At 38.4% G+C, this 26,490-nt stretch overlaps 1 protein-coding gene across 4 annotated transcripts; it reads left to right on the top strand.

The window, feature by feature from the left end:
* Positions 1 to 13: 13 nt before the first annotated feature.
* On the top strand, positions 14 to 20,507 carry LOC133656014 (uncharacterized). 4 transcript variants are annotated; one of them, XM_062056750.1, is made up of 9 exons: positions 36 to 93; positions 555 to 612; positions 2,101 to 2,331; positions 7,221 to 7,406; positions 9,274 to 9,939; positions 13,756 to 13,844; positions 13,921 to 14,121; positions 18,176 to 18,245; positions 19,404 to 20,504. In XM_062056750.1, the coding sequence occupies exons 4-9, from the start codon at positions 7,326 to 7,328 to the stop codon at positions 19,545 to 19,547; spliced, it is 1,251 nt and encodes a 416-aa protein (XP_061912734.1). In that variant the 5' UTR covers positions 36 to 93; positions 555 to 612; positions 2,101 to 2,331; positions 7,221 to 7,325; the 3' UTR covers positions 19,548 to 20,504. The 4 variants fall into 4 exon arrangements, with proteins under 4 accessions (XP_061912735.1, XP_061912732.1, XP_061912733.1 ...); XM_062056751.1 differs by lacking the exon at positions 2,101 to 2,331 and having other exon boundaries at positions 14 to 93; positions 7,221 to 7,397; positions 19,404 to 20,507; XM_062056748.1 differs by lacking the exon at positions 2,101 to 2,331 and having other exon boundaries at positions 14 to 93.
* Positions 20,508 to 26,490: the final 5,983 nt, after the last annotated feature.

The following is a 26,490-nucleotide window of genomic DNA, read 5'->3' as shown; positions in this document are numbered from 1 at the left end:
TCTGTTCCCACAGTCAGTGAAGGCAGCATTACGCTTGGCTGCGTAAAGGCGTGTTTGGCGAAGCAAGGACACACAGGACTGGCGGACACTTGTGTAAGTTACCAAAATGACGCATACTAGCTTGGGTTTGGCGTCGGCGTCTTGGTGAATACTGCACAGCATTTGACTGATACAAATTTGGCTGGTGCAGTGAATTTAGTGGGGTTGCATGAGTCAACAGTAATATGGCAGAGCAAGCTTTAGCTAGTTAGCCTAGCATCTGACAGCCGGCTAACCGGCATGTAAAGTAATGTCAAATTATTTCGAGGCAATTTACTAAACAATCTGATTTTAAAAATCGCTTTTTGTAGTTGATGGAGCTATAAATGCCAAAGCCATCTCCAATTCACTTGATGTGAGCATTTTTTGACTTTGAAAATAGTAATACAAACATGCATGCATGGGTTCCTTTGTAAAACAATAACACAAACACTTATGCAATTGCTGCAAATATTGCTTTTTTTAGGTAAGTCGATGGAAATGACATTCACATTTGCTTCCATGTTTTCTTTCAGTGTCTTATCCCATAGGCAAGCGCTCACATACCAGTAATAGCTCAACTGCAACTAAATTGTAAGTGAATATGATAATTGTCATTGTTATATTTGTATTATATATCATTGTGGTTCTGACGTCTACATACACCAACTCTGTTTGCCACTTTAATTGTATTGTCAAAGGTCATTCCCTTCACAAGCTATCAAAAATAACCACCTAAAAATATAGTATGTAAAGACAATAAACTACCGTAAAATATTTTCGGTATGCCTAAATGATTGTAGTGTAATGGTAATAAACATTACTGCTGTTCTCGCAGTTTTCAGTCCGCAAAAGACAAGCACCATTTTTGTAGTTCTCCTCAATTCTGTACTTGATGAGAAGCCCCCTGCTCAGCACAGAGTGACTGCTTAATTCAATCTCCGCTGCCTACGGTTTCTTATTGTAAACTTGTGGTCGGCTGCATGTCATGTGCTTCTCATAGTCTTTGAAATCCTCAGCGGAGTACACAAATCTGAGAAAAATCAAAGCTTTCCATCCATCCATCCATTTTCTACCTTTTGTCCCTTTTGGGGTCGCGGGGGTTGCTGGAGCCTATCTCAGCTGCATTCGGGCGGAAGGCGGGGTACACCCTGGACAAGTCGCCACCTCATCACAGGGCCAACACAGATAGACAGACAACATTCACACTCACATTCACACACTAGGGCCAATTTAGTGTTGCCAATCAACCTATCCCCAGGTGCATGTTTTTGGAGGTGGGAGGAAGCCGGAGTACCCGGAGGGAACCCACGCAGTCACAGGGAGAACATGCAAACTCCAAACAGAAAGCTTTCCCTGAGATATATTTTAATGCAGCAATTTTTAGCTGACATGCTGATCCTTCACCAACACAAACGGACTAAACAATTATTTTAAGTGTACTTTGAATAAATTACCTATTTGTATGTGGAGACAGAATGCTCTTTCAAGTGAAAATGATAATCAACTAGGGATGTGCCAATCGATCGGCCACCAATCGGTACCGGCCGATTTTCGTGAAAACGCGTAATGCCGATCACAAACGTTGATCCTCTCTGGCTGATATAGTCGCTATAAGCTAATTGTGAATACACAGTGTGCAGCCGCTCCCCTATGTTAATAATAATCACTTCCATTGCTCCAAATAAACAGTGTTTTTAAGTATCTTAAAGGGGAACTGCACTTTTTTGGGGAATTTTGCCTATCGTTCACAATCATTATGAAAGACACGACATCAAATGGATTTTTTTTTTATTGCATTCATTATTTAATGCATTCAAAATATTAAATAAATGTAAATAAAAGTCAGCTTACAGCTAAGCCAATGGGAGCTCCACTATTCCACCCATAAAATCAGATAACCATTCCAAAAGCGCCAACAAGACTCAATTTGCATTTAGTGACTTGAATGTTAACCAAGTATTGGTAATATTGTTATTATAAGCACCAACACAGACAAATTATTGATAGTGTCGCCGTGATCACTTCTATGTTTCATCATCGAGTGGTCTGCTGTTTACTCGCTTCCTTGCTCCCTGTAAGTTTATTGTAGATCATAAATCATGCATCTCACCTGGACAGTAGATGGCTAAGGATTAAATCCGTCAAGTTGGGAGTCTTTGACAGCCATTTCAAACCTGGAACTGGCGAGGACTACACAAAAAGCTTCCATCCACCCCGTTTCTTTGCGGGGATTATGAGACATTTTTCATCTAAATGGGAATCTATGAACATCCTAGCAGTCGGCAACCCAATGACAGCAGACATTGTACAGTAAGTGATGTTTTATTATTTGTTGGCTCTCATGAAGTCTACAGTGAGCAGAAATCAGTAATGAAGAGAGAGAAAAGCAAACGTTTTTAAATTAATGCGTTGCGTATGCTTAAAATGATCAAAATACACAAATATTAAATGTTATTATAAATGTGCCCGTTACTACATTGCATATATACTTCCATCATATATATAAAACCTCAATGGAGGTGTTTGGATGTTTTTTTGATCGAAAGTATTTAATATTTAGAATGCATTAAAAAAAATCCATCCGTCATGTTTCTCATAATGATTGTGAACGATAGGCAAAATTCCCCAAAAAGTGCAGTTCCCTTTCAAGTATCATTAGCATCATTAACGATATAACATTTTAATATAGTTACATTTTGAGATCGGACGATTCCAGGGCTGTGCAGTGCAATTTACTCGCATCTGCGACTAAAAATAGGTTGTGCGACTATCCAGCCATCCATCCATTTTCTACCGCTTGTCCCTTTCGGGGTCGCGGGGGTGCTGGAGCCTATCTCAGCTGCATTCGGTTAGTAATAATAGAAAAGTAGATTTCAACCATTTCTTTCTCATTTTGTTTTTAAAATAAATCCATACAAACTGGATTAAATAGAGTAAGATTCGGGAAAAATAAACTTTGTTGTCACCATTTCAACCCTGGTCGCAGCACAAACGTGATTACGTATGCACTGTATCGCCGCTCTCGCGACATGCTAGCATAGCTGCTACCTAAAACAACTAGCCAATCACCGCAGATTTCATTTAAACTACTAACGATACAACTTGTAAATAAACCCACGTTTCCACTTTTTGATGTTGTGCTTGTTCGTGTCGGTGGAGTTTTAACTTTTAGGGGACGTGTTGTAATGAAATTACAAACAGTCCGTTGGTGGTGATGAAAAATACTTGTAATAATGGCGGTCGTCGTTTAGTTTTGCTAAATGGCGTCTTCGCATACATGCTGTTTCTGACGAGATTTGAAGCAAGGAAAGAACGCAAAAATGCCACTAAGAGAAAGATACAAGCTATTATTAGTGGTTATCAGACTATTGTAGTTTATATTTTGTGCTTTCAATGCAAATGATCGGATTAGCGATAGTATTTCACCTGTACAAACTTTGGTTTCTGTCTCCTCTTTTCTCCAGCTGTGGCTCATTATAACCACTTAAAAATGTCTGCACTTTTCAGATGGCAGTTTCATGTACTTTAAATTGGCACTACCCTTAACAAAACAGGCACATCGATTGCGTTGAATGTTTTGTTTGTGTTAAAATCAGCACTTCTATTGATTTTTTTGTTTTCATTTGAGTTTTACTCAGGTGTTTATGTTGTTACAAATTTGTATTTTATTAGAATTGTGTATGTCATGCCCTCGTGACAGTTTTGTTTAATTAAAGATACATTTTCAACATAAATTAATCAATCTGCAATAATAAACTTATACCAACACCAAAGCAACATTTTTAGAAAAGTACGAATATAAGAACTAGAAAGAAATAACATCATTTTAAAGGCCTACTGAAACCCACTACTACCGACCACGCAGTCTGATAGTTTATATATCAATGATGAAATCTTAACATTGCAACACATGCCAATACGGCCGGGTTAACTTATAAAGTGCAATTTTAAATTTCCCGGGGAACTTCCGGTTCAAAACGCCTTTGAGGATGACGTATGCCCGTGACGTAGCCAGTAGGACACAGGTATGGCTTCCCCATTGAAGCCAATACGAAATAGCTGTTTTCATCATTATTCCACAGTATTCTGGACATCTGTGTTGGTGAATCTGTTGCAATTTGTTCATTGCATTATGGAGAAAGAAGCTGAGCAAGCAAAGAAGAAAGTCGGTGCGAAGCGGAGTATTTTGCGAGGGAAGTCCGCAACACAACACAGTCGGTGTTTCATTGTTTACATTCCCGAAAGATGCAGTCAAGATTGAAGAACTCGGACAACAGAGACTCTTACCAGGAGGACTTTGACTTCGTTAACAGACGCAGATGCGATACCGTGAGTACGCTTCCAAACATTTGATCGCTTGCTATAACTAGCTCGAGCTAGTAGCTAGGAGCTAGGAGCTAGCATAACAAACACCTAGGTGTTTGTTATGCGGGATTAATTTGTGGCATATTAAATATAAGCCTGGTTGTGTTGTGGCTAATAGAGTATATATATATGTCTTGTGTTTATTTACTGTTGTAGTCATTCCCAGCTGAATATCAGGTCCCACCCGCGCGCTTCCAAACATTTGATTGCTTGCCCGTACGTGCGTGTCATGTACGTAACTTTGGTTAAATATATAAGCTTTATGAACCTTGGGTTAGGTGAACGGTTCTTTGGGCTGAGTGAGTGTGTGTGTTGTGCAGGTGTTTGAATTGTATTGGCTGGTTATATATACGGGATCCCGTCTGTATTACCCGCTCGAGCTATAACTAGTTTGAGCTAGTAGCTAGGAGCTAGCATAACAAACACCTAGGTGTTTTTATGTGGGATTAATTTGTGGCATATTAAATATAAGCCTGGTTGTGTTGTGGCTAATAGAGTATACATATGTCTTGTGTTTATTTACTGTTTTAGTCATTTCCAGCTGAATATCAGGTCACCCCTGGCTTTCACAGCATCTTCCCTATCTGAATCGCTTCCACTCCCCACTAGTCCTTCACTTGCACTTTACTCATCCACAAATCTTTCTTCATTCTCGCTCAAATTAATGGGGAAATCGTCGCTTTCTCGGTCCGAATCTCTCTCACTTCATGCGGCCATCATTGTAAACAATAGGGAACTTTGCGTATATGTTCAATTGACTACGTCACGCTACTTCCGGTAGGGGCAAGCCTTTTTTTATCTGATACCAAAAGTTGCGATCTTTATCGTCGTTGTTCTATACTAAATCCTCTCAGCAAAAATATGGCAATATCGCAAAATGATCAAGTATGACACATAGAATAGATCTGCTATCCCCGTTTAAATAAAACAATTTCATTTCAGTAGGCCTTTAAAGAGGTCAGCTGTTTGCTCAGTCACATTTTTCAAACAAAAATATTACAAGAACACCACCAGCTAGCTTACATTGTTACCATTAGTCTTTTAACAGAACATATTTTTTTAGGGTCTGTATTCTTTACAATCACTAATTGCGTTGAATAAAAATTACTCATCAGTCTTAGTTATTTGTTTGGCGTTCATGCTTGTCACTTACCGGCTGTCTCGTATACACATACTGTATACAAAATGGAAAGGCCAGAATGGACTTTCCAAAAAAACATCTGAAGAAGCCAGCCTAGTTCTGGAACAGTATTATTTTAGCAGATAAGACTAAGATCAACCTGTACCAGAATGATGGGAAAAAGAAAGTTTGGAGAAGAGTTGGAACAACTCAAGATCCAAAGCGCACTACATTTTCTGTAAAACATGGTGGAGGCCGTGTGATGACATGGCCATGCATGTCTTTCAATGGCACTGGGTCACTCGTGTTTATTGATGAAGTCTATAAGGATATACTTTCTGCCAAATGCAGCACAGTTGGTTAGACGGCGCTTCACAGTACAGGTGGTTTGAGCAGTGGTTATTACTATCTACTTCACTAATTATACATTTTTTCAAAAACTAAATACTGGTATCATATATGTATATATTGTATCTGCTTTTGTAGTTATAGTTGTAATAACAAAAAAATGCAGATACCAATAAAAAGAGACCAATAAGATATACACTACCGTTCAAAAGTTTATGGTCACATTGAAATGTCCTTATTTTTGAAGGAAAAGCACTGTACTTTTCAATGAAGATAACTTTAAACTAGTCTTAACTTTAAAGAAATACACTCTATACATTGCTAAAGTGGTAAATGACTATCCTAGCTGCAAATGTCTGGTTTTTGGTGCAATATCTACATAGGTGTATAGAGGCCCATTTCCAGCAACTATCACTCCAGTGTTCTAATGGTACAATGTGTTTGCTCATTGGCTCAGAAGGCTAGTTGATGATTAGAAAACCCTTGTGCAATCATGTTCACACATCTGAAAACAGTTTAGCTCGTTACAGAAGCTACAAAACTGACCTTCCTTTGAGCAGATTGAGTTTCTGGAGCATGACATTTTTGGGGTCAATTAAACGCTCAAAATGGCCACAAAAAGAGAACTTTCATCTGAAACTCGACAGTCTATTCTTGTTCTTAGAAATGAAGGCTATTCCACAAAATTGTTTGGGTGACCCCAAACTTTTGAACGGTAGTGTACATCAAAATGCCAAATATCGACGCCGATAATCGGTCCATCTCAAGTTACATCCAGAGCTGGCAACTCGTGTGCTAATCGCTAACTAGCTAAATTGCTAACATGAAAACAATGCCAAGTTACATAACATCTTTTCCCTTTACAAACGTCATACCTCAACTGATCTATTTAATTGTGCCATTGAACAAAGTGGTAAATGTGTTTTATTTTTTTAAATAAAGCTTGGTTAAAATATTTTAGTGTGTACACTGGAAGTACTGAAGTCTACTTTTTCAGCACATTCATCAACAATGGTTATAATGATAACAGTGTGACAATTTCATATTGTTACATCTCCATTAGCAGCAAATTTGGAGACGCCAAAATTAAAGCATGTGTTGCACATTTCAACGAGCAGGGGGGAAATGAGCACTTAATTATTTCACCACTCGTGTGGTTTGACATAAAAAAAAAAACAGTAATAAATTTGTTTTTTCGTGACAGAGGAAGTTGTTTTGCTCTTACGTGTTTGTTTGTTTTAGTATCATAGCTAGTTATGCAATTTTGGCAATTATGTCTTTATGTCTCTTCAGCCTGCCCTTCCAACAAGGCCAGGCAGTAAGCGCTTATTATTATTTATACTGTTTATATTATATATTGTTTCAGGTTCTTTGAGGTCCAGAATCTTGGAGAAAAGGGCTCATCTGCATGAGTTGCTTGGTGAGGGCAATGGTCAGCTATTGACTGGGGTTGCGCCGGCCCCTGTAGTTGATGGCTGTAAGCAGAGGAAGCGTTGCCTTCTGGGTGGGTTTCGTCCGCATCCACGGCAGAAGGCAACCGATTGTAAGTCAGGTAAGGTAATATGCTTGCTTCTCTTCAGCATCCCTTGAAGTCTGAAAAACTGTACACACTTCTGCATTGTCACTATGCCGTCCCTTCCGATGCTGCATTGATGTTTTAAGTTCTGCGTCAGGGTTGAGCGGATTTCATGCTATTTTCTGCCATAACACGAGAGGCGGTATTTTCCTGTGAGTAAACTCTGTAAGCAACCATGAAAGTCGTACACTATTTATCTTGTCAACTGCCTTCGTCCCTGTAGTGAACCATTGTTACTTTTTGCAAATGTTGGTCAAAAATAAGAGACAAAAATGTTTGCGGAAAAAAGTATGTACTAGAATCAACACAAAGTCAGGTTTTTTTTGGAGAACAGTGTTGAACTGCGCTAGACGGACCTTGAGCGGTAGAAAATGGATGGATGGAGGGATGATACAGTATATTGGCCAGTATTGCCAATACTGGTGCACTTTTTACTTCAAATCTGCTTGACAGATTTTTTGATTTTTCACTTAAAGGGGCTGTTTGCAACTTGCTTACAGAGGACAAATTTCACCACACCTAGTGTGTGTGACAATCATTGGTACTTTAACTTAACTTTAACTTACGGTTGCATTTTTCAAAGCAAAAAATATAAGAACACCACCGCAAGTGTTTTGTTTTTTTTTGCTTAAAATCTTTGTTTATTTCAGTCGTCCCTCATCAATTTGCGCTCAGAATTTTTTTTTTCAGCTTCACTCTGTTGAGGTTTTTCAAAATACTGTGTTTATTCAAAAATCACCTCAGTTCTTCGCTGTTTTGAATTTGACAATGGCCTATTATTAATTTTTAAAAAAATGCATCTTATACTTAGACATATTTTTTGCTTAAATTGAGCATTTGCATAATATTTTTTCTATTGAATTCACATTATCAACATTGAAATTGGAGATATGCTTCAGCACCCACCGCAACCTCAAAAAAGGGACAAGCGGTAGAAAAGGGATGCATGGTTGGCACATTGAAATTGCAATTTTAACATGTGCCATAGTAGATAAAATACTATGTACAGTATATTAAACTCTCCACACAGACATCCACTTACCACCGCTCTCATGTGCGCTCTATTGCAGCAGCTTTGCTGAAACGATGTCCCTGGCACTTCATGCGGGTCGGATTTGACTCATTTTTATTAGTTACTCAAACGATTATTTGATGCAAGCTCTGCAGCTTTAATTAAGTGAAACACACCACCGCTCTAATGTGCGCTCTATAGTGGCAGCCTTGCAGAAACTACTTCATGTGGGTCGGATTTGACTAATTTTTATTAGTTACTCATTAAATTATTAATTGAAGCAGCAAATCCGACCTGCATGAAGTGCCCGGGGACATACAGTTGTAACATAGTTTCTGCAAGGCTGCTGCAATAATAATTATTTAAAAAAAATCTTAAGTTTTTTTTAAATCGAACTAACCAATTATATTGCTTAATCCTTGCAGCCCTATGTGATCGGTATACGCCTATCTCACTCATTAATGATTGGTATCAGAATCATCGGCATGATCAGCTGATCGGAACACTCTTGTTTTCAGTGTCTTTAAAAGCATCTCTTTAACCAAATACTCTAAATTTGAACCTTAAAAAATAAAAAAACGTAACATGCTCGTTGGTATGACAGACATTTTGGGAAGAACGATCTAAATCCCAACAAATCACATCATTGGAAAAGCCAATGTTTGTCTCTGAAACGACAAGAAATGTACATCTCAGTAGTAATGGCCAACTTTAACAGAATAAAGTGAACCAGCCTACAGCTTGTTGTTGGCAAATAATATGTGAACATTAAAAATTATCTTGGTAAAAAATGTTGATGGCATTGAAGATCATGTTGTGTGTGTTTTTCAGCTAGCGGACTCACAGTGGCTCTGTCCAGCACGTCCTCTCAGCAGTGCATCATGGGCCCTGGCGCCCCCCAACAGCCTGCGATATCAGAGCGCCAAGAAGCCGGTCCTCTCGCACCCTTTTCATCATGCCAGCCAGCCGCAGAAGGCTGCTTACAACGAGGATAACTGGGAGGAGTCGCTCCGCGTGTGTGTGCTGGTGCGACTGGGTGAGTCGGGCACCATGCGCACCACCATGGAGATCCCTTTGTTCGGTCAGACAAAACTAGCAGAGTTGCTTACGCCTGGGACTTACAAGTCTTCTGAGTTGTCCTTCCTGTTGACCACGGTGGACGGAAGCAGAGAGGACGACATCAACGTTGTCAAGAGAAGTGGCGGCGACACAGAAAAGAGACAACACAGTTTTAGGAGCCTGTTCGAAGCCGAGAAGTGTCCCGCACCTTACATGTATGGCTCTCACTTTTATTGTTTCCATTGCCCGGGAACTAGACAATCGATTGCACACGACAGGCTGAACTTTAGGCAGAATGTTGGACTTGAGAGCGACAAGATGAAGGAGTTGCACGGCACTCTGTGTAGCCAGGCAGCACCAGCAGAGGGACAGCACCACGAAGGAGACAGTGAAAGAGAGCAGAGACTGGCCATGGTGTACGAAAGACTGAGAAGCGAGGTATGTGTGTAACCATGTGTCCTGATTAATTGACTTGACTAAAGTGCTTTAATTTAGCAGAGAAAGCCCAACATTACATTCAAATCTAGAGCCTGCCAACGTATGCTATTCAAAGGAAGTGATTTCCATCATGCAAGCACCAAAACATATAGGTCCGGTATCACCAAAAAAACAAGTGAGTGTTGGATTGTATAAAATCTCAGCTATAAACGCTGCTGGACAGCGAGTTTACTTACGCAAAGCTGGACTACCAGCTAAATATCCTGCAAAAAGCTGCCAATAATGGTATTTTCTTGTATTTTAGTGAAGTCATTTACAAAAGGTAAACAAGGTAGGCCTATAGCGCACTAATCGCTAACTAGCAGTTGGCTTCGTTAATCACTAGCTAGCAGTAAGTGCAAATGATCGCTAGCTAGAAGCTACCTGACAATAGGAATTTAACAATAAACAGTATTTATGATTAACTGTGGTAAAACTCTCCATGGTTAATATAACTATTATCATATTTTTTTGATTTTTACATTCAATAATACTGTGTTAATAATAACCGTGATATGAAATTAACTTATAGGAGCTAGCAGCTACACAACAGCTAAGCACGCAAGATAGACATACGTAATAAGTGTCCTTAATTCAAATTGTCAATATAAACAACTTCAAGTATCAAATAAGTAAAGTTTCATATTACATCATTACCTCAACTTATAAGTTCCTTAATTTACGGGTAATTTGAGATATTCTGTATTATTTATATATATATATATATATATATATATATATATATATATATATATATATATACTGTTATAAAAGTACTGTAGTTGTTTGTAGTGCTGTTGTATTGTTTTCCAAACAATATCATCTAAATTTAGTTTTTCTTTTTAAAGGACATGTTACATGCTAAAATTGTGTTTTGCGAGCACCAACTGCACTTATATTAATTCATTTTAATAAGCGGAGCTGCTTTAAGATACAGTATTCTGAGCTTGGTCTTAGAACGTAATGTGCTCCCAAGTTGAGGTGCCACTGTACTTACAGATAAAAAGTCTCTAAGGTAGAAGCGTATTTGGAAGTATCCAGTGACAAACGTGTCCGCCTCATTTATCTTACTGCATCATGAACGTAACCTAATAAATTATTGTGGCCACTCTGTGTCACCGAAACAACAACTACCGCTCCACTTCAACTTCAAGACATCATACGTTAAATAGTTGTTGTTTTTTACCTACCATCGTTCTGAGTAATTGTATTTAATCAATCTTTTTCTAACATTTCACACTTAACAATAGGTTGGGATAGACTTATTTATTCTAAATGGGGAAATTTTGCGATTGCAGTGCAGATTTTTACATACAGTAAAAAAAAGTAAAATGTAATGGAAAACTAAAAAGAAGTAATAAATAAGGCATATTGCAAACTAAAAGATAAAATCTATAGATGAAAAAATAAAAAAACAAACACTCGCTTGAATCCCATTTTGCACACTGAGCTAAAGTTTTGCACACCAAGAAAAAAAATATATGTATCATAAAAGTATTTTTTATTTATTTGTCCTGTCCAGCTACTCATGCAAATCATATTGTTGATGTAGCAGGAAGCAAGAAGTGAAGTGTGTTCCACTTTGTAGTACATAAGAGGAATTGTTTATTTCCCCAAACATTTCTGAGGTATTGACTAAGGCTGCAGCTAACGATTATTTTTTCGATTAATCGGTTAATCTATAGATTTTTTTTTTGATTAATCTATAGATTATTTTTCCTTTTACCGATTATTTTTTTATTCAAAATGAAGATGAAAAAATAAATGTAGGCCCGTTTTTTCAAAAGGCATGGCTTTTATTTACAAAAAAAAAGAAGTATGGCCACTCAGTCAACATTGACAACAACATGACTAAATATTCTGTAACAATGTAAACATTTAAAACTTTTAACATTTAACAAAATTAAAAGTAGCTTATTTGCTTTCTAATGTGCAAATATAAAAGTCAACATCCAGTGCAAATCTTAATATTCTGCAATAGTATAAGCATTTCAAAAGTAAAAGTATTTGCTTTAAAATGTGCAAAAATAAAGATAAACATCCAATACAAAAAAGTGCAAAACGAAATATTCTGTAACAACAGTGTAAACATTTCAACAAAAGTGAAAGTATTGCTTATTTGCTAAAATGTGCAAAAATAAAGATAAACATCCAATACAAAAAAGTGCCAATCTAAATATTCTGGAGCACTGTAAACATTAAGTATTGCTTTTAAAATGTGCAAAATAAACATCCAGTCCAACACAGTACACAATAACCAATTCTACTCATTCCAGTGAGTGACTAACAGTTGTAATGAAGAAAGGTTAGCATGTCTACATGCTTTGGTTCTTTTCTTGTTTACAATATTCCCAGCAGCTGAAAATAGGCGCTCAGAAGGGGTCGATGTGGCTGGAACTGAGAGGTAATTAGCCTTCACCTCAAGCCAGGACTGCGAGTGAGCTGAGCTGCAGTTTAAGTTTCTAGAAGGTCAACGGGCTCATAGTGATGTTACTAGTAGTTGACTGGGAGGTGTTTATTATCATTTGGGGAGAGTCCGCTGCCTGATGCTCACCTGCTAAACACCTATCTGCTCCACGCTGAAGCGCTGACTACATGCGCTCTGAATACGCACTGCTGATTGGCTGACAATGCTTTGTGTGTACCAATCAGATGGTTGTGTGGGTGGGACAATGCTGCGTGCTGAGACAGAGGCAGACGGAGCAAAGCAGCTTGTTATGACTTTAGCTTTAGCTTAGAAACTCGTTCGGTACACCCCTGTACCGAACCGAAAGCCCCGTACCGAAACGGTTCAATACAAAACACGTACCGTTACACCCCTAGCAGATACAAATGACACATTCATGTTTTTGTGTAATGATGACAACGTATGCTCGCGCGGACGATTGACTAGTTGATGGTTTTCTTTTCAAATGTTCGTTCATAGCCGTTGTGCTGCTATGATAGGCCATTTACGCTCGACACAGTGTGCATACAACAACATTATTAGGCCGTTTATTGAAATACTCCCACACTTTTGACCACTTTTGGCATGCTTTTCCCCCCTCGCTCGCACCGCTCGCATCGTCTTCTTTGATCGTCTGCTTTGCGCTTCGCCATGACGGTAGTGTGACGTAAATATGCGACGCGTCGACGCACAAAAACGGCGTCGACTTATTTACGTAACCGATGACGTCGACTACGTCGACGCGTCGTTTCAGCCTTAGTATTGACATTACTTGAAAGTTAAAATGTGAGTTAACTTTTCAGAGAAACTGCATTTTCCAAAGTGATGTAAAAAAAAATATTCCACTGTAGAGGACACCTCAAAAAGTAAAAGTTGAGATACACAGTAGATATTCCCACACAATTATTTGCACTTAAAAATTAATGTAGTACTGAATAAGATTAGGACATTTGAGCATTATGTTTGTGTTTAATTACATTAAGTGTGTTTTATCCTAAAGATTCCTGCCATGTCATTTGACACATGACATTGTTAAGTCTTTTCTTTGGACATATACCACAATAATTTTGTACCATGGTCTTAATATCATGATAATATCATGCTGTGAGATTTTGAAATCGTTATATCCTTAGATCCCACTGATCAGTATCAGACTATTTACGTGGAAAATGTGCGTGATTGGCCAATTTGCCTTTCAATGTGGATCACTAAAACGAATCCCCTCTGGCTGATAATTTATTTAGAGGTTTAGAGGTAAAGTCACATTGCGATAGTGCAAGAAAAACCCTAACCCTATGTAAAGAACTGACTGTTCAACTTATGTCTTGCAGCTGCCAAATTTCTTCCATAAGACTCATGACTACAGCATGTACTCCAATGATGTTGAATTCATCAACGGTCTTCTCAATACCAAGACCAGGTAAATGTGCTCATGCACCTGTTGCTGCTGTTTGACTTTTTTGCTCCCTTCCCGTCTGACACGGCCATTCCCGTAGAGGACGCATTGCATACCACCTCAACATCGCCATGTGCCGCTTTCTGTGTCTGATGTACTTTGTGGACGTGCGGCTGGAGGTGCTCAAGCTGACCAAGCATCCGGAGGACGGGACAATCAAGGCTCGCTGGCGGCTCAAGGCCCTTCCCTTTTTCTCGCTGATGCTACGCATCTACCGCAGAGATAAATCCCAGTTGTACAGGTAGCACACATGGCGTCTAATGCTCACGTTCACTTTCTTTTCAGCAAATTTGACACCCAAAATCATCAAAAAATGTATGGTAACTGCTATCCAGTTGTTATATCTTGTTTTATTAGCATATTTCTGAGTCTCAATTACAGTTGCAAGTCCAAAAAATGAGATGGCAGTAGTGTATAGCTAATGGTGTGATGATTAGTTAGTTCAGTCTTTGCTGTCTAGTCTTGTTGTTCCCTAAAAAGTGTCAATACTGTAATATTGTACTTATTACGCACCATCTGTTCGATTGAAATGTGCATCTTAGTTGTACTGTAGTTTCATTGACAAATTCGGAGGTGTTGAAATCGCCGTATAATATTGCTAATGCTTGAGTTTGAGTTTATTTCGAACATGCAAGCATACAACATGATACATCACAATTTCCAGTTTCTCTTTTCAACATGTTCGAAAAGGAGTAGGAAGAAGCAGAGCATATTTAATCCTACCCCTTTTCTTTTACATAACAGTTGCCAAACTTTTGTTCACTTCCTGTTCTCAATATACTGCATAAGTAATCATAATAAAAATAAATAAATAAATAATAATCGGTGAAGTAAGTTATATTTCATATGATGAGATGAGTAAGATTATTTTGAGAATGAATGAATGGATGGATGAAATAAATTCAGAATCATGGTTTATCATGGTCATCATGGTTCTTCTTCTTTGTACTTTGTAAACACTTTAAGTTTTAAGAGATTCTTGAAGTGGATCATATTAGTACATTGTTTGAGTGCTTTGCTTAATCCATTCCATAATTTAATTCCACATACAGATATACTGAAGGTCTTAAGTGTTGTACGTGCATACAAATATTAAGATTATATTTCTCCTCTTTTTTTTTTTTTAGAAGAATTGTTGTATATTCTTGGGTAGCAGGTTATAGTTTGCTTTGTGTATAATTTTAGCTGTTTGCAAATTCACTATGTCGTGGAATTTCAGTATCTTTGATTCAATAAATAAAGGATTTGTATGTTCTCTATATCCAACATTATGTATTATTCTAACTGATCTTTTTTGTAACACCGTTAATGAATGAAGTGTACTTTTGTAGTTATTTCCCCATATTTCTACACAATAACTCAATAATGCTAATATTGTCAATTGCAAAACCAATGTATACTAAGCTAGTAAGTTTTTGGAAACATGGAGCCTTACTTTACTTGCGTTGTAGCATTTTTTTAGTCAATTTTACCAAGAGGTAGTTTAGCTGAGTCCACTCTCAGTGCTGCTGGAGTGATCGCTAAGTGCTAAAGTGCAAAGTCAGCAACTAGGCATGATGTTACACGCAACCCAGGTAGCATAAGATGGCACCGTTGGATTTTGCGTCAGTGCCATAAAAGTACCGGATTCGGTACACATCCCTAGTCCTGATAAAAGATCAACAAAAGGCATTCAAACGTGCTAGCTTGATGCTATTGTACATGGGATATGCCACTGATTAGCATTAGTGTTATTACATGGCGATTTCAACACATTTCCAAATTTGCTAATCAAAATTACAACGAAGATGCACATAACATACAGCTAGTGTTAAGTACAACTCTTACAGTATAAACACTTTGTGGGGCTCTACATAATGATTGACCACATTCAACGCAATGGCAAAAGCTGCATTTCCTGACTACAGCAACCCACCTAGGACAAACGAAGGAATTTACCTGCAAAGGAGACTGAGAGAACAACAATTACTCCGCAAAGATCCAGCATGCAGCCATCACAACTACACATCATTTGATCACGCCTTTTCTAATATCCCACGCTACTAAACAAGTAAAAAGTATGCATTATTTGTGCTAAAATCGTATCAGAACGATATCGGCTAATTGTCAAGGCTGCAATACGGGTATCGTATCGAAAGTGAAAAACCTGTATCAGGACAGCTTGACTATTAACTTCAGTTCTAAATATTACCATGGTTGTGTGGTCAATAGAAATATCACTAGTTGTATACATACTTACTTAGTGTGTTGAGTGCGGTAAAATGCCGTAAGTACACTGTCAGTACTAGAGGTGGGATCACCTCACGATTCGATTGGGATTCAGGAGCTACGATTTGATTAAAAATAAATTATTGATGCATCTTTAATTTATGTATATAGATGCAGTTTTACATTTATTTTCCTTTCGCTAAAGAAGCATTTATAACTTGCAACTTTAAAAAAGCAATTTGGAATAAGAAACAGTTCTATTAATTCCCCACATTTATTGAATTAATGAAAATGTGTGCAAAACTGGAACATAAGTGCCCGATAGTAAAGAAGCTCGTCGGATCTTTCGGTGAGTCAGCCATATTTTACAACTGTCTGCATTACTTTATTTACAATAAATACATCAATTGTTGATGTTTACTAATCGATTCTATAATCGTCCATGTCCGAATTGCGATGCATCTAAAAATCGATTATTTATCCCACCTCTAGTCAGTACCCGAATGTTATACTTTAAACAAAAGTGTGTAGTGATTAGGGATGTCAGATAATGGCTTTTTGCCGATATCCGATATTCCGATATTGACCAAACCCTTAATTACCGATACCGATATATACAGTCGTGGAATTAACACATTATTATGCCTAATTTGGACAACCAGGTATGGTGAAGATAAGGTCATTTTTAAATAAAAATAAGATAAATAAATTAAAAACATTTTCTTGAATAAAAAAGAAAGTAAAACAATATAAAAACAGTTACATAGAAACTAGTAATTAATGAAAATGAGTAAAATTCACTGTTAAAGGACCAGCAGCACGCACAATCATGTGTGCTTACGGACTGTATCCCTGCAGACTTTATTGATATATATATTGATATATAATGTAGGAACCAGAATATTAATAACAGAAATAAACAACCCTTTTGTGTGAATGAGTGTAAATGGGGGAGGGAGGTTTTTTGGGTTGGTGTACTAATTGTAAGTGTATCTTGTGTTTTTTATGTTGATTTAAAAAAACAAAACAAAAAAAAAAACGATACAGATAATAAAAAAAACGATACCGATAATTTCCGCTATTACATTTTAAAGCATTTATTGGCTGATAATATCGGCCTGCCGATATTATCGGACGTCTCTAGTAGTGATGGATACTTTATCACCCTCAATAGCTAAGCAGACACTTAACTCGAAATAATAACAACTGAGGAGCGGTGGAATGTAGGGAACAAAGGGGGTTGTGAAATTTTTGGTTGATTACTTTTTATTTTTATTTTATGTGTTTGTAAATTTCCCCCACAATTTTTCCACAAATTCAAATGTGTTAAAATACGCATTAACATTGATCCAACACACTCTTTGTAGTTTAGCAATGGCAGTAACATATGGCTACAGTACTCGCTGTGCTGTTTGTAGTGTTTATAACAAAGCATAGATAAATAAATATATTGTTATAATCATGTTAGCATTTAAGATAGCTAGCGATTAGCACCCTAGCCGTCAGCTAGTGATTAGCGCGCAAATGCCAGGTAGTGATTAGCACGCTCGTTGCCAGCTAGCAATTAGCATGCTTGGTAAAAGCTACGATTAGCTTGCTTGTTGCTAGCCACTTAGTATTTGAATATCTTAGTATTGCAGAATAACAAAATACCTTTAGAAACCAGTTTAATTCAAAACGCAATGGTATACAACATTATGAGTAAGGGGTCGGTCTCCTTTTAATGTTTTTTTTTCCCAAAAAGGGAGACTTTCTTTCTTTCTTTCTTTAGTTTATTTCGAACATGAACACACTTACAGCATAATACATCACACAATTTCATATCATTTCACTTTACATAATGTCCGAAAAGGAGTAGGAAGAAGCAAAGCTTATTTAATCCTACCCCTTTCCCACTTCATAGCGTTAACAAATATATACATTCATTTACTGACTTTTTTTTATAGTAAAATGACATCCGTGAATGAGTAATACAACAGTTTTGTAATATATAATTAAGTCAGTCATTACTGTCAGTCAGACTGCTGCATTTTTAAAAATCACAACAGGCTAAGAAGCGTGTTTCATCTAAATGTCGTCTGTTACAGGTTTTATGATGCATTCTCTACGTTTTACGTAGGACACGATGGACTCATTCACTGTCATAAAGTTGAAAAGGTAAGAACTTGGAAGGAAAACTAGTTTCCGCTCTTCTACCCTTTGATTTGTGGGGATATTTTGTATTCGATGTTGTAATGGCTGGCACTAATTCTCACTTGCAGAGAAAATGTGTTGTATAATTAATGCACTCGCTCTTCCCACATCTCACACAAAACAAAAAATATATATATACACTACCGTTCAAAAGTTTGGAGTCACATTGAAATGTCCTTATTTTTGAAGGAAAAGCACTGTACTTTTCAATGAAGATAACTTTAAACTATTCTTAGCTTTAAAGAAATACACTCTATACATTGCTAATGTGGTAAATGACTATTCTAGCTGCAAATGTCTGTTTTTTGGTGCAATATCTACATAGGTGTATAGAGGCCCATTTCCAGCAACTATCACTCCAGTGTTCTAATGGTACAATGTGTTTGCTCATTGGCTCAGAAGGCTAATTGATGATTAGAAAACCTTTGTGCAATCATGTTCACACATCTGAAAACAGTTTAGCTCGTTACAGAAGCTACAAAACTGACCTTCCTTTGAGCAGATTGAGTTTCTGGAGCATCACATTTGTGGGGTCAATTAAACGCTCAAAATGGCCAGAAAAAGAGAACTTTTCATCTGAAACTCGACAGTCTATTCTTGTTCTTAGAAATGAAGGCTATTCCACAAAGTTGTTTGGGTGACCCCAAACTTTTGAACGGTAGTGTGTATATATATATATATATATATATATATAAGAAACAAGTTTATGTCAGAAAACCAACAAATTTAGCTGAACTGCACCAATTTTGTCAAGAGGAGTGGTCAAAAATTCAACCAGAAGCTTGTGGATGGCTACCAAAAGTGCCTTATTGCAGTGAAACTTGCCAAGGGACATGGAACCAAAAATTAACATTGCTGTATGTATACTTTTGACCCAGCAGATTTGTTCACATTTTCAGTAGACCCATAATAAATTAATAAAAGAACCAAACTTCGTAAATGTTTTTTATGACCAACATGTGCTCCAATCACTCTATCACAAAAAAATAAGAGTTGTAGAAATTATTGGAAACTCTAGACAGCCATGACCTTATGTTCATTACAAGTGTATGTAAACTTGTGTGTGTGTAAGCACACTTTTGCAGCGCTACAAGCATATTACGTGTTATTGTCTCCATGCAGGTGATGCAGGCTCCACCCCCTGTCCTGCCCAGCGTCACATCCCTTCTTGCCAGTGCTTTAATAGCTTTGGGGGTGCAGGAGAACCGGCCTGCTCTCAATTTGCTGCCCCTCCTGCTGTCCTCGCTAAAACAGGTCCGAGATTAACCACAGTCGGGAGCGGGAGCATCTGTCACCTATAGAAACATTTATAAACCTTAAGCGCTGTTTTACGTTGTGGCCAGTATGTGCTAACAAACGCAAATGTTCACCCGTGGACTTCATCTTCTCACTTCATTTCTTTAGGCAAAACAAGAACTATAGGTCCTCCTCGAATTCCCCCTACACCCGTTGTTGCTGTAATGTTTGTTAACCTCAGTTTGCATTATTCAAATCAATGTCCTTGTTGAAATTGTGACCTGACTGTAAACCTGAATGAAGAAAACACAAACCCTTCAATGGTGAAAACATCATGCTTAACTCTTCCCATAAATCCAACTATTTCAACTTGTATTTATTTTTTTGTGCGTATGCGCACCCATTTATGTTTTTCTCAAGATTAGCTTTCTGGGGTCCTTACGCAGTAATGCATCAATTCTCACAACACCTTGACAAATAAAAGCTAATACAATGGGGAAAAAACAGAGGACAAAATCATACAAAGTACAAAGAAATGGTGTTTCAAACCCCCCAAAAAAGGAAAGAAGTAAAATAAAAACATTAAATTAATAAGAACTACTATTAGAATAAAGACAAAATTACAATTCAGTTACAAATTTCCATTAACGTGAAAATACTAAATATGTCAACACAACAAAAATGACTAAAGTGTCCAAAGTATCGATATTTTGAGTTGACAATCGATATTCCGACATAAATCTAGTATTAGCAGTATCGATCCGCACATCACTAGTGTAATTGTGTATGGGGCAGTGGCGTTGGGTCATACTTGCCAACCCTCCCGAATTTTCCGGGAGACTCCCGAATTTCAGTGCCTCTCCCGAAAATCTCCCGGGACAACCATTCTACCGAATTTCTCCCGATTTCCAGCCGGACTTAAGGCACGCCCCCTCCAGGTCCGTGCGGACCTGAGTGAGGACAGCCTGTTGTCACGTCCGCTCTTTACTTCATACTTCAGAACCGACTCCCACACTTTCCGTCAGGGTGCGCAATACAACGTAAACCGTTGGCCAACCAAAAAGTAACCACAGAACCCTATACGGTATAGTGTTCTGTGGTTACTTTTTGGTTGGCCAACGGTTTACGTTATATTGTGCACCCTGACGGCAAGTGTGGGAGTCGGTTCTGAAGTATGAAGTAAAGACACGTAACTTCATCACCTCGCCTGGTTATTGACTCCAACCCAGAATATTACACTGCCCATACCTACGCTCCTTCAAAGGCTGAGTAGAGAGGAGTGTTATGTGTGTATATGAGTAAATAAATGAACACTGAAATTCAAGTATTTATTTTATTTATATGTATATATATACTGTATATAATAAAATACATATTTATATATAGCTAGAATTCACTGAAAGTCAAGTATTCATTTTATATATATAAATATATATATAAGAAATACCGTATTTTCCGCACTATAAGGCGCACCGGATTATAAAGCGCACCTTCAATGAATGGCATATTTCAAAACTTTGTTCATATATAAGGCGCACCTATGCATCCAGTAGATGGAGCTGCGCTAAAGGGAATGTCAACAAAACAGTCAGGTCAGTCAAACTTTATTAATATATTACAAACCAGCGTTCTAACAACTCTGTTCACTCTCAAAATGAATAAACAGCTGATTTACTCTGTTACGGTAAATCAAATGTGCAATCACAAAATAGTAACACTCAAAATAGTGCAGAACAATATCAATAACTCAACGTTGCTCAAACGTTAATGTCACACAACACAACACACAAAATAAACATTTAAAGCTCACTTTCTGAAGTTATTCCTCATCCACAAATCCCTCGAATTCTTCTTCATCAGTGTCCGAATTAAACAGTTGGGTGAATACGGCATCCAAAATGCCTGGCTCCGTCTCGTCGAAGTCATCAATGGAGTCAGTGTTGCTGCTGTTGTCCAGCAGTTCAGTGACAATTCCTGCCTTCCTGAAAGCTCGGACCACAGTTGAGACTGATATATCAGCCCAGGCATTTACGATCCACTGGCAGATAGTGGCGTATGTCGTCCGGCGCTGTCTCCCTGTCTTGGTGAATGTGTGTTCGCCTTCTGTCATCCACTGTTCCCACGCAGTTCGCAGTCTAGCTTTGAATGCCCTGTTGACACCAATATCCAGCAGCTGGAGTTCGTTTGTCAATCCACCCGGCTGCTCTATTCCCGTGTTCTACTGCGTGACTGATTGCCTCGAGTTTGAACTCTGCGTCGTAAGCATGTCTCTTAGTAGGAGGCCATTTTGGGGTCTTTACAGAAACACACAAATGGAAATGAAACTTCATATCCCAGCATGCACCGCACGCTTCTTCTTCTACGGGGGCGGCTGCTTCCGTAGAAGAAGCGCTTCTTCTACTGGTAAAAAGAAGTTTGCGGCTGTTTACCGTAGTTGCGAGACCTAAACTTTATGAAAATGAATTTTAGGTTTGTTGTGGCTCAATATTGATCCATATATAAGGCGCACCGGATTATAAGGCGCATTGTCAGCCTTTGAGAATTTTTTTTGTTTTTAGGTGCGCCTTATAGTGCGGAAAATACGGTACTTGAATTTAAGTGAATTCTAGCTATAAATATACTCCTCCCCCTTAACCCTGGCCCCGCCCCCTGACCCTCCCAAATCTCCTGAATTTGGAGGTCTCAAGGTTGGCAAGTATGTGTTGGGTATAAAGTGGGATGCAGGGGGCGGGGTTTGGGCTTTAGGATTATTGTTTATGGGGGCCCAGAATTGAAGCGCCCCCACCGAGTGGCAGTGGAACACCAGCCTGTGCGGGAGAGGCCCTCACCCTCCCAGTGGGGCCACAGGGGAGGCAGGCCCCAAATCCAGCAAACAACAAAACCCCTACAACCCCCTATCGGCACAGGAACTCTCCCTACCAGCATCAAGGTACCGCCACAAATAGATTTCGCGCTACCTGTTGAGTAATTTGGGGACAGATGACAAAATTCCCCTGCACTTTTTAAAAAAGTACTTTTCGTCCCCTGCATTTTTTTATGTCCAAAAAATGTTAAGCTATTGAATAGAGACAAGTCAAACGCTAGCGCCAGGTGAAAAAAAACACAGCCGCTCAGGCTGAAGTTTTTGTCGCTTAAGGCCGTCTATCGTGGCAAGGCTTGACAGCACGCAGCAGCTAAGCATTCATATTAGCAGTGCACCTGAATACCTCATCTTGTCAAAGCTGCACACACCAAGGGCCTGATCTATGAATGGTTTTCAAGAAAACTTGATAGCGCACACAACGCTGATCTACTAAGCTCGTGCACAGAGGATTGTGTGTGTTAAGTGAGTAAAAAAAAGAAGCACAATCTATTTAGCGTGTTTGTCTTTGTGTATATGAAGAATATATGCTGTTCACTATACTGTGAAGGAGAAGATGCAAATGTATTAACTACTCACAAGGTGATTTATCAAGACTGTACATTGTTGTGTCTGTATTCAACACAGCTGAAGTGTTCCTGCAAACTTAGTTACAAAATGGCTGTGAGAAAGGTGGTGAGACGATAGAGAAAGAGACAAACTATTCTGTTTGCGCGTGTCAACTATTCGGCACTATCAAAACTATTACAAATTCAGCAATATCATTTTATGATTAAATTGGGGATGATTAAAAAAAAATCAGTCCAGTGGTTTTGGCGTTTGCTGGTATTTTTTTTCTTTAATTGCGCATGTTTTGTTTTTTTTCCATAGAAGATATCAGGCACATGCATGTCAGACCCCTAGGGGTGCTCAAGCAAACACCCCTTTTCTCTGCATGAAAAAAGTGCCATTTCTGCTAGTCGTTTTCACTGAGGGCCACATCGCAGTATGTTTGGCCCCAGAGGGCCGCTTCTAACAGTGAATACTATTATTAAACAATTGTTTAATGCATTTTATTAGATTTTTTTTTTAAACTGAAATATAAAAAAAATATGGTAAGTTGCAATAATTTCACCTCAAAATGTAGTGTATATTAGTGTAAATGGAAAAACAGTACTGCTGTTTTTATGGTTAAAAAAGGCAGCTCAGTTGCCAGAATTTTACTGTAAAATTTACATTTGTTTTTTTACTGTACATAAAACTGCAATTTAACAGTAAAATTTTGGCACCTGAGCTGCCAATTGTTTTTTTGTTTTTTTACGCAAATAAACAATTGTAGATTTTTCGGTGTATTACTGTAATGCTAAAACGACACCACAGTTTGTTACAGTGAAAAAAGCTGTAAAAACCTCAGTAAATTTTTACAATTTTACCATTAAATCTATTGCTGCTTTCACATTGCACAATTTGACGGATAACTTGCTTTTAGTGTGTATATATATATATATATATATATATATATATATATATATATATATATATATATATATATATATATATATATATATATATATATATATATATATATATATATATATATATAGCTTTGGAAGGACAAGATCACGGGTACAAGCGGCTGAAACGAGTTTCCTCCGCCGGGTGGCAGGGCTCTCCCTTAGAGATAGGGTGAGAAGCTCTGTCAAAGTAAAGCCGCTGCTCCTCCACATCGAGAGGAGCCAGATGAGGTGGTTCGGGCATCTGGTCAGGATGCCACCCAAGCGCCTCCCTAGGGAGGTGTTTCGGGCACGTCGACCGGTAGGAGGCCACGGGGAAGACTCAGGACACGTTGGGAAGACTATCTCTCCCGGCTGGCCTGGGAACGCCTCGGGATCCCCCTGGAGGAGCTGGACGAAGTGGCTGGGGAGAGGGAAGTCTGGGCTTCTCTGCTTAGGCTGCTGCCCCCGCGACCCGACCTCGGATAAGCGGAAGAAGATGGATGTATATATATATATATATATATATATATATATATATATATATATATAAAATGTTTGAATGTTTGAAAATATTTTTTTGCATTATTTGACAATATTTAAGTTAACATAATTTGCAATTACATGGAGTACTTTTTTTTTTTTCCCTCGCAAAATAGAATACATTTAGTAAGAATAGTTACAGTACTTTATTGATGCTTTCGAGGGCCAAATAAAATGAAGTGGCGGGCCATGGGTGATGTTAGGCTTATTTTTTAAATTATTTGGTTTATTTCACTCCACAGTCAAAGTGGAGACTAGGGATGTCCGATAATATCGGGCTGCCGATATTATCGGCCGATAAATGCTTTAAAATGCGATATCGGAAATGATCTGTATCGGTTTCTAAAAGTAAAATGCATGACTTTTTAAAATGCCGCTGTGTACACGGATGTAGGGAAAAGTACAGAGCGCCAATAAACCTTAAAGGCACTTCCTTTGCGTGCCGGCCCAATCACATAATATCTACGGCTTTTCACACACACAAGTGAATGCAATGCATACTTGATCAACAGCCATACAGGTCACACTGAGGGTGGCCTTATAAACAACTTTAACACTATTACAAATATGCGCCACACTGTGAACCCACACCAAACAAGAATGACAAACACATTTCGGGAGAACATCCGCACCGTAACACAACATAAACACAACAGAACAAATACCCAGAACCCCTTGCAGCACTAACTCTTCTGGGACGCTACAATGTACACCCCCCACCCACCACCACCTCAACCCCGCCCACCTCAACCTCATGCTCTCTCAGGGAGAGCATGTCCCAAATTCCAAGCTGCTGTTTTGAGGCATGTTAAAAAAAATAATGCACTTTGTGACTTCAATAATAAATATGGCAGTGCCATGTTGCCATATTTTTCCCTAACTTGAGTTGATTTATTTTGGAAAACCTTGTTACATTGTTTAATGCATCCAGCGGGGCATCACAACAAAATTAGGCATAATAATGTGTTAATTCCACGACTTGTATATATCGGTATCGGTTGATATCAGAATCGGTAATTAAGAGTTGGACAATATCGGAATATCGGCAAAAAAAAGCCATTATCGGACATCTCTAGTGGAGACCAATTGCGCAGTCCTCGCGCACGGGAAACATTTAGGCAGTACACAAAATCCAACCTAAACTGTATTGAAAATAAACACAGCCATTTATTCTGTAATATTTTGCAATGTATCTATGAGTGACAGGCAACCAATGGTCACAACAAATAAACATCTGTCGAGACGTTTTAAGGAGAAGATGTGGTCCTCATCAACAATCGATCAAAACTGATCACTGTCAGCCATAACTACACCAAAACATGAGCAACAACACTAATATCTCGTAAACTTGGTCACTTTCTGCCGTAATCACACCAAAACTAACTATTTGTCGCAACCAGTCAGTGATGCGTTCACAGCCACAAAAACAGTCGGACAAGTCCAACACCACACATAATGTGATGCGGTTCACAGGCAGCCAATCAGTGTCATTAACAGCATGGCGTGCATGCGTGTTGCTGTTTTGCAGGTTAGTTAGCAGCAAAAACAGTTAAATGCTGCACGCTAACTTCTAAATTCGTGTACGTGCAGCCGGATCGAGTCTGCGTTGTGTATTGCGGGTGTTGCTCGGAAGACAAGGGGACTCAGTGGTTGTCTTTAGCCGAAACAGGTGGCGTATTTATTTCTGTATGAAATAAACAGGAAGTAATGCGGCAGCATTCAGACACTGCAGCACACCAGTCTCCTCTCCGCATGTCTTAACAGCAAGTGAGGACGATGACGTCACTACCGGAAGAAGATAGGACTTCAAAATAAAATGACAAATGCTCCCAAAACCATTAATTTACCATGAATTGATTAACGTGGACCCCGACTTAAACAAGTTGAAAGACTTATTCGGGTGTAACCATTTAGTGGTCAATTGTACGGAATATGTACTGTACTGTGCAATCTACTAATACAAGTTTCAATCAATCAACCAATCAAACGAACTATTTGCTGAAAAAAATTACAAAATAAAAGTGACAATGAATAACAATAGAGCAATAAAATAAAACGTGAGGGAATTTTGGTGGAATGCATAAAATATATCTTATAT

This window comes from Entelurus aequoreus, linkage group LG08 (assembly GCF_033978785.1).
Source record: "Entelurus aequoreus isolate RoL-2023_Sb linkage group LG08, RoL_Eaeq_v1.1, whole genome shotgun sequence".
NCBI classification, from domain to species: Eukaryota; Metazoa; Chordata; class Actinopteri; order Syngnathiformes; family Syngnathidae; genus Entelurus; species Entelurus aequoreus.
Note: the sequence above shows the minus strand (reverse complement) of the source record. Positions and strands in the feature narration are given on the sequence as shown.

What these genes read in the sequence shown, in the direction of transcription:
- LOC133656014 (XM_062056749.1), top strand. Translation starts at nt 7,326, where the DNA reads ATGGCTGTAAGCAGAGGAAGCGTTGCCTTCTGGGTGGGTTTCGTCCGC. An exon ending in GGCAACCGATTGTAAGTCAG is followed by an intron (nt 7,407 to 9,273) that starts GTAAGGTAATAT and finishes TGTGTTTTTCAG; the next exon opens with CTAGCGGACTCACAGTGGCT. An exon ending in GATAAATCCCAGTTGTACAG is followed by an intron (nt 14,122 to 18,175) that starts GTAGCACACATG and finishes CGTCTGTTACAG; the next exon opens with GTTTTATGATGCATTCTCTA.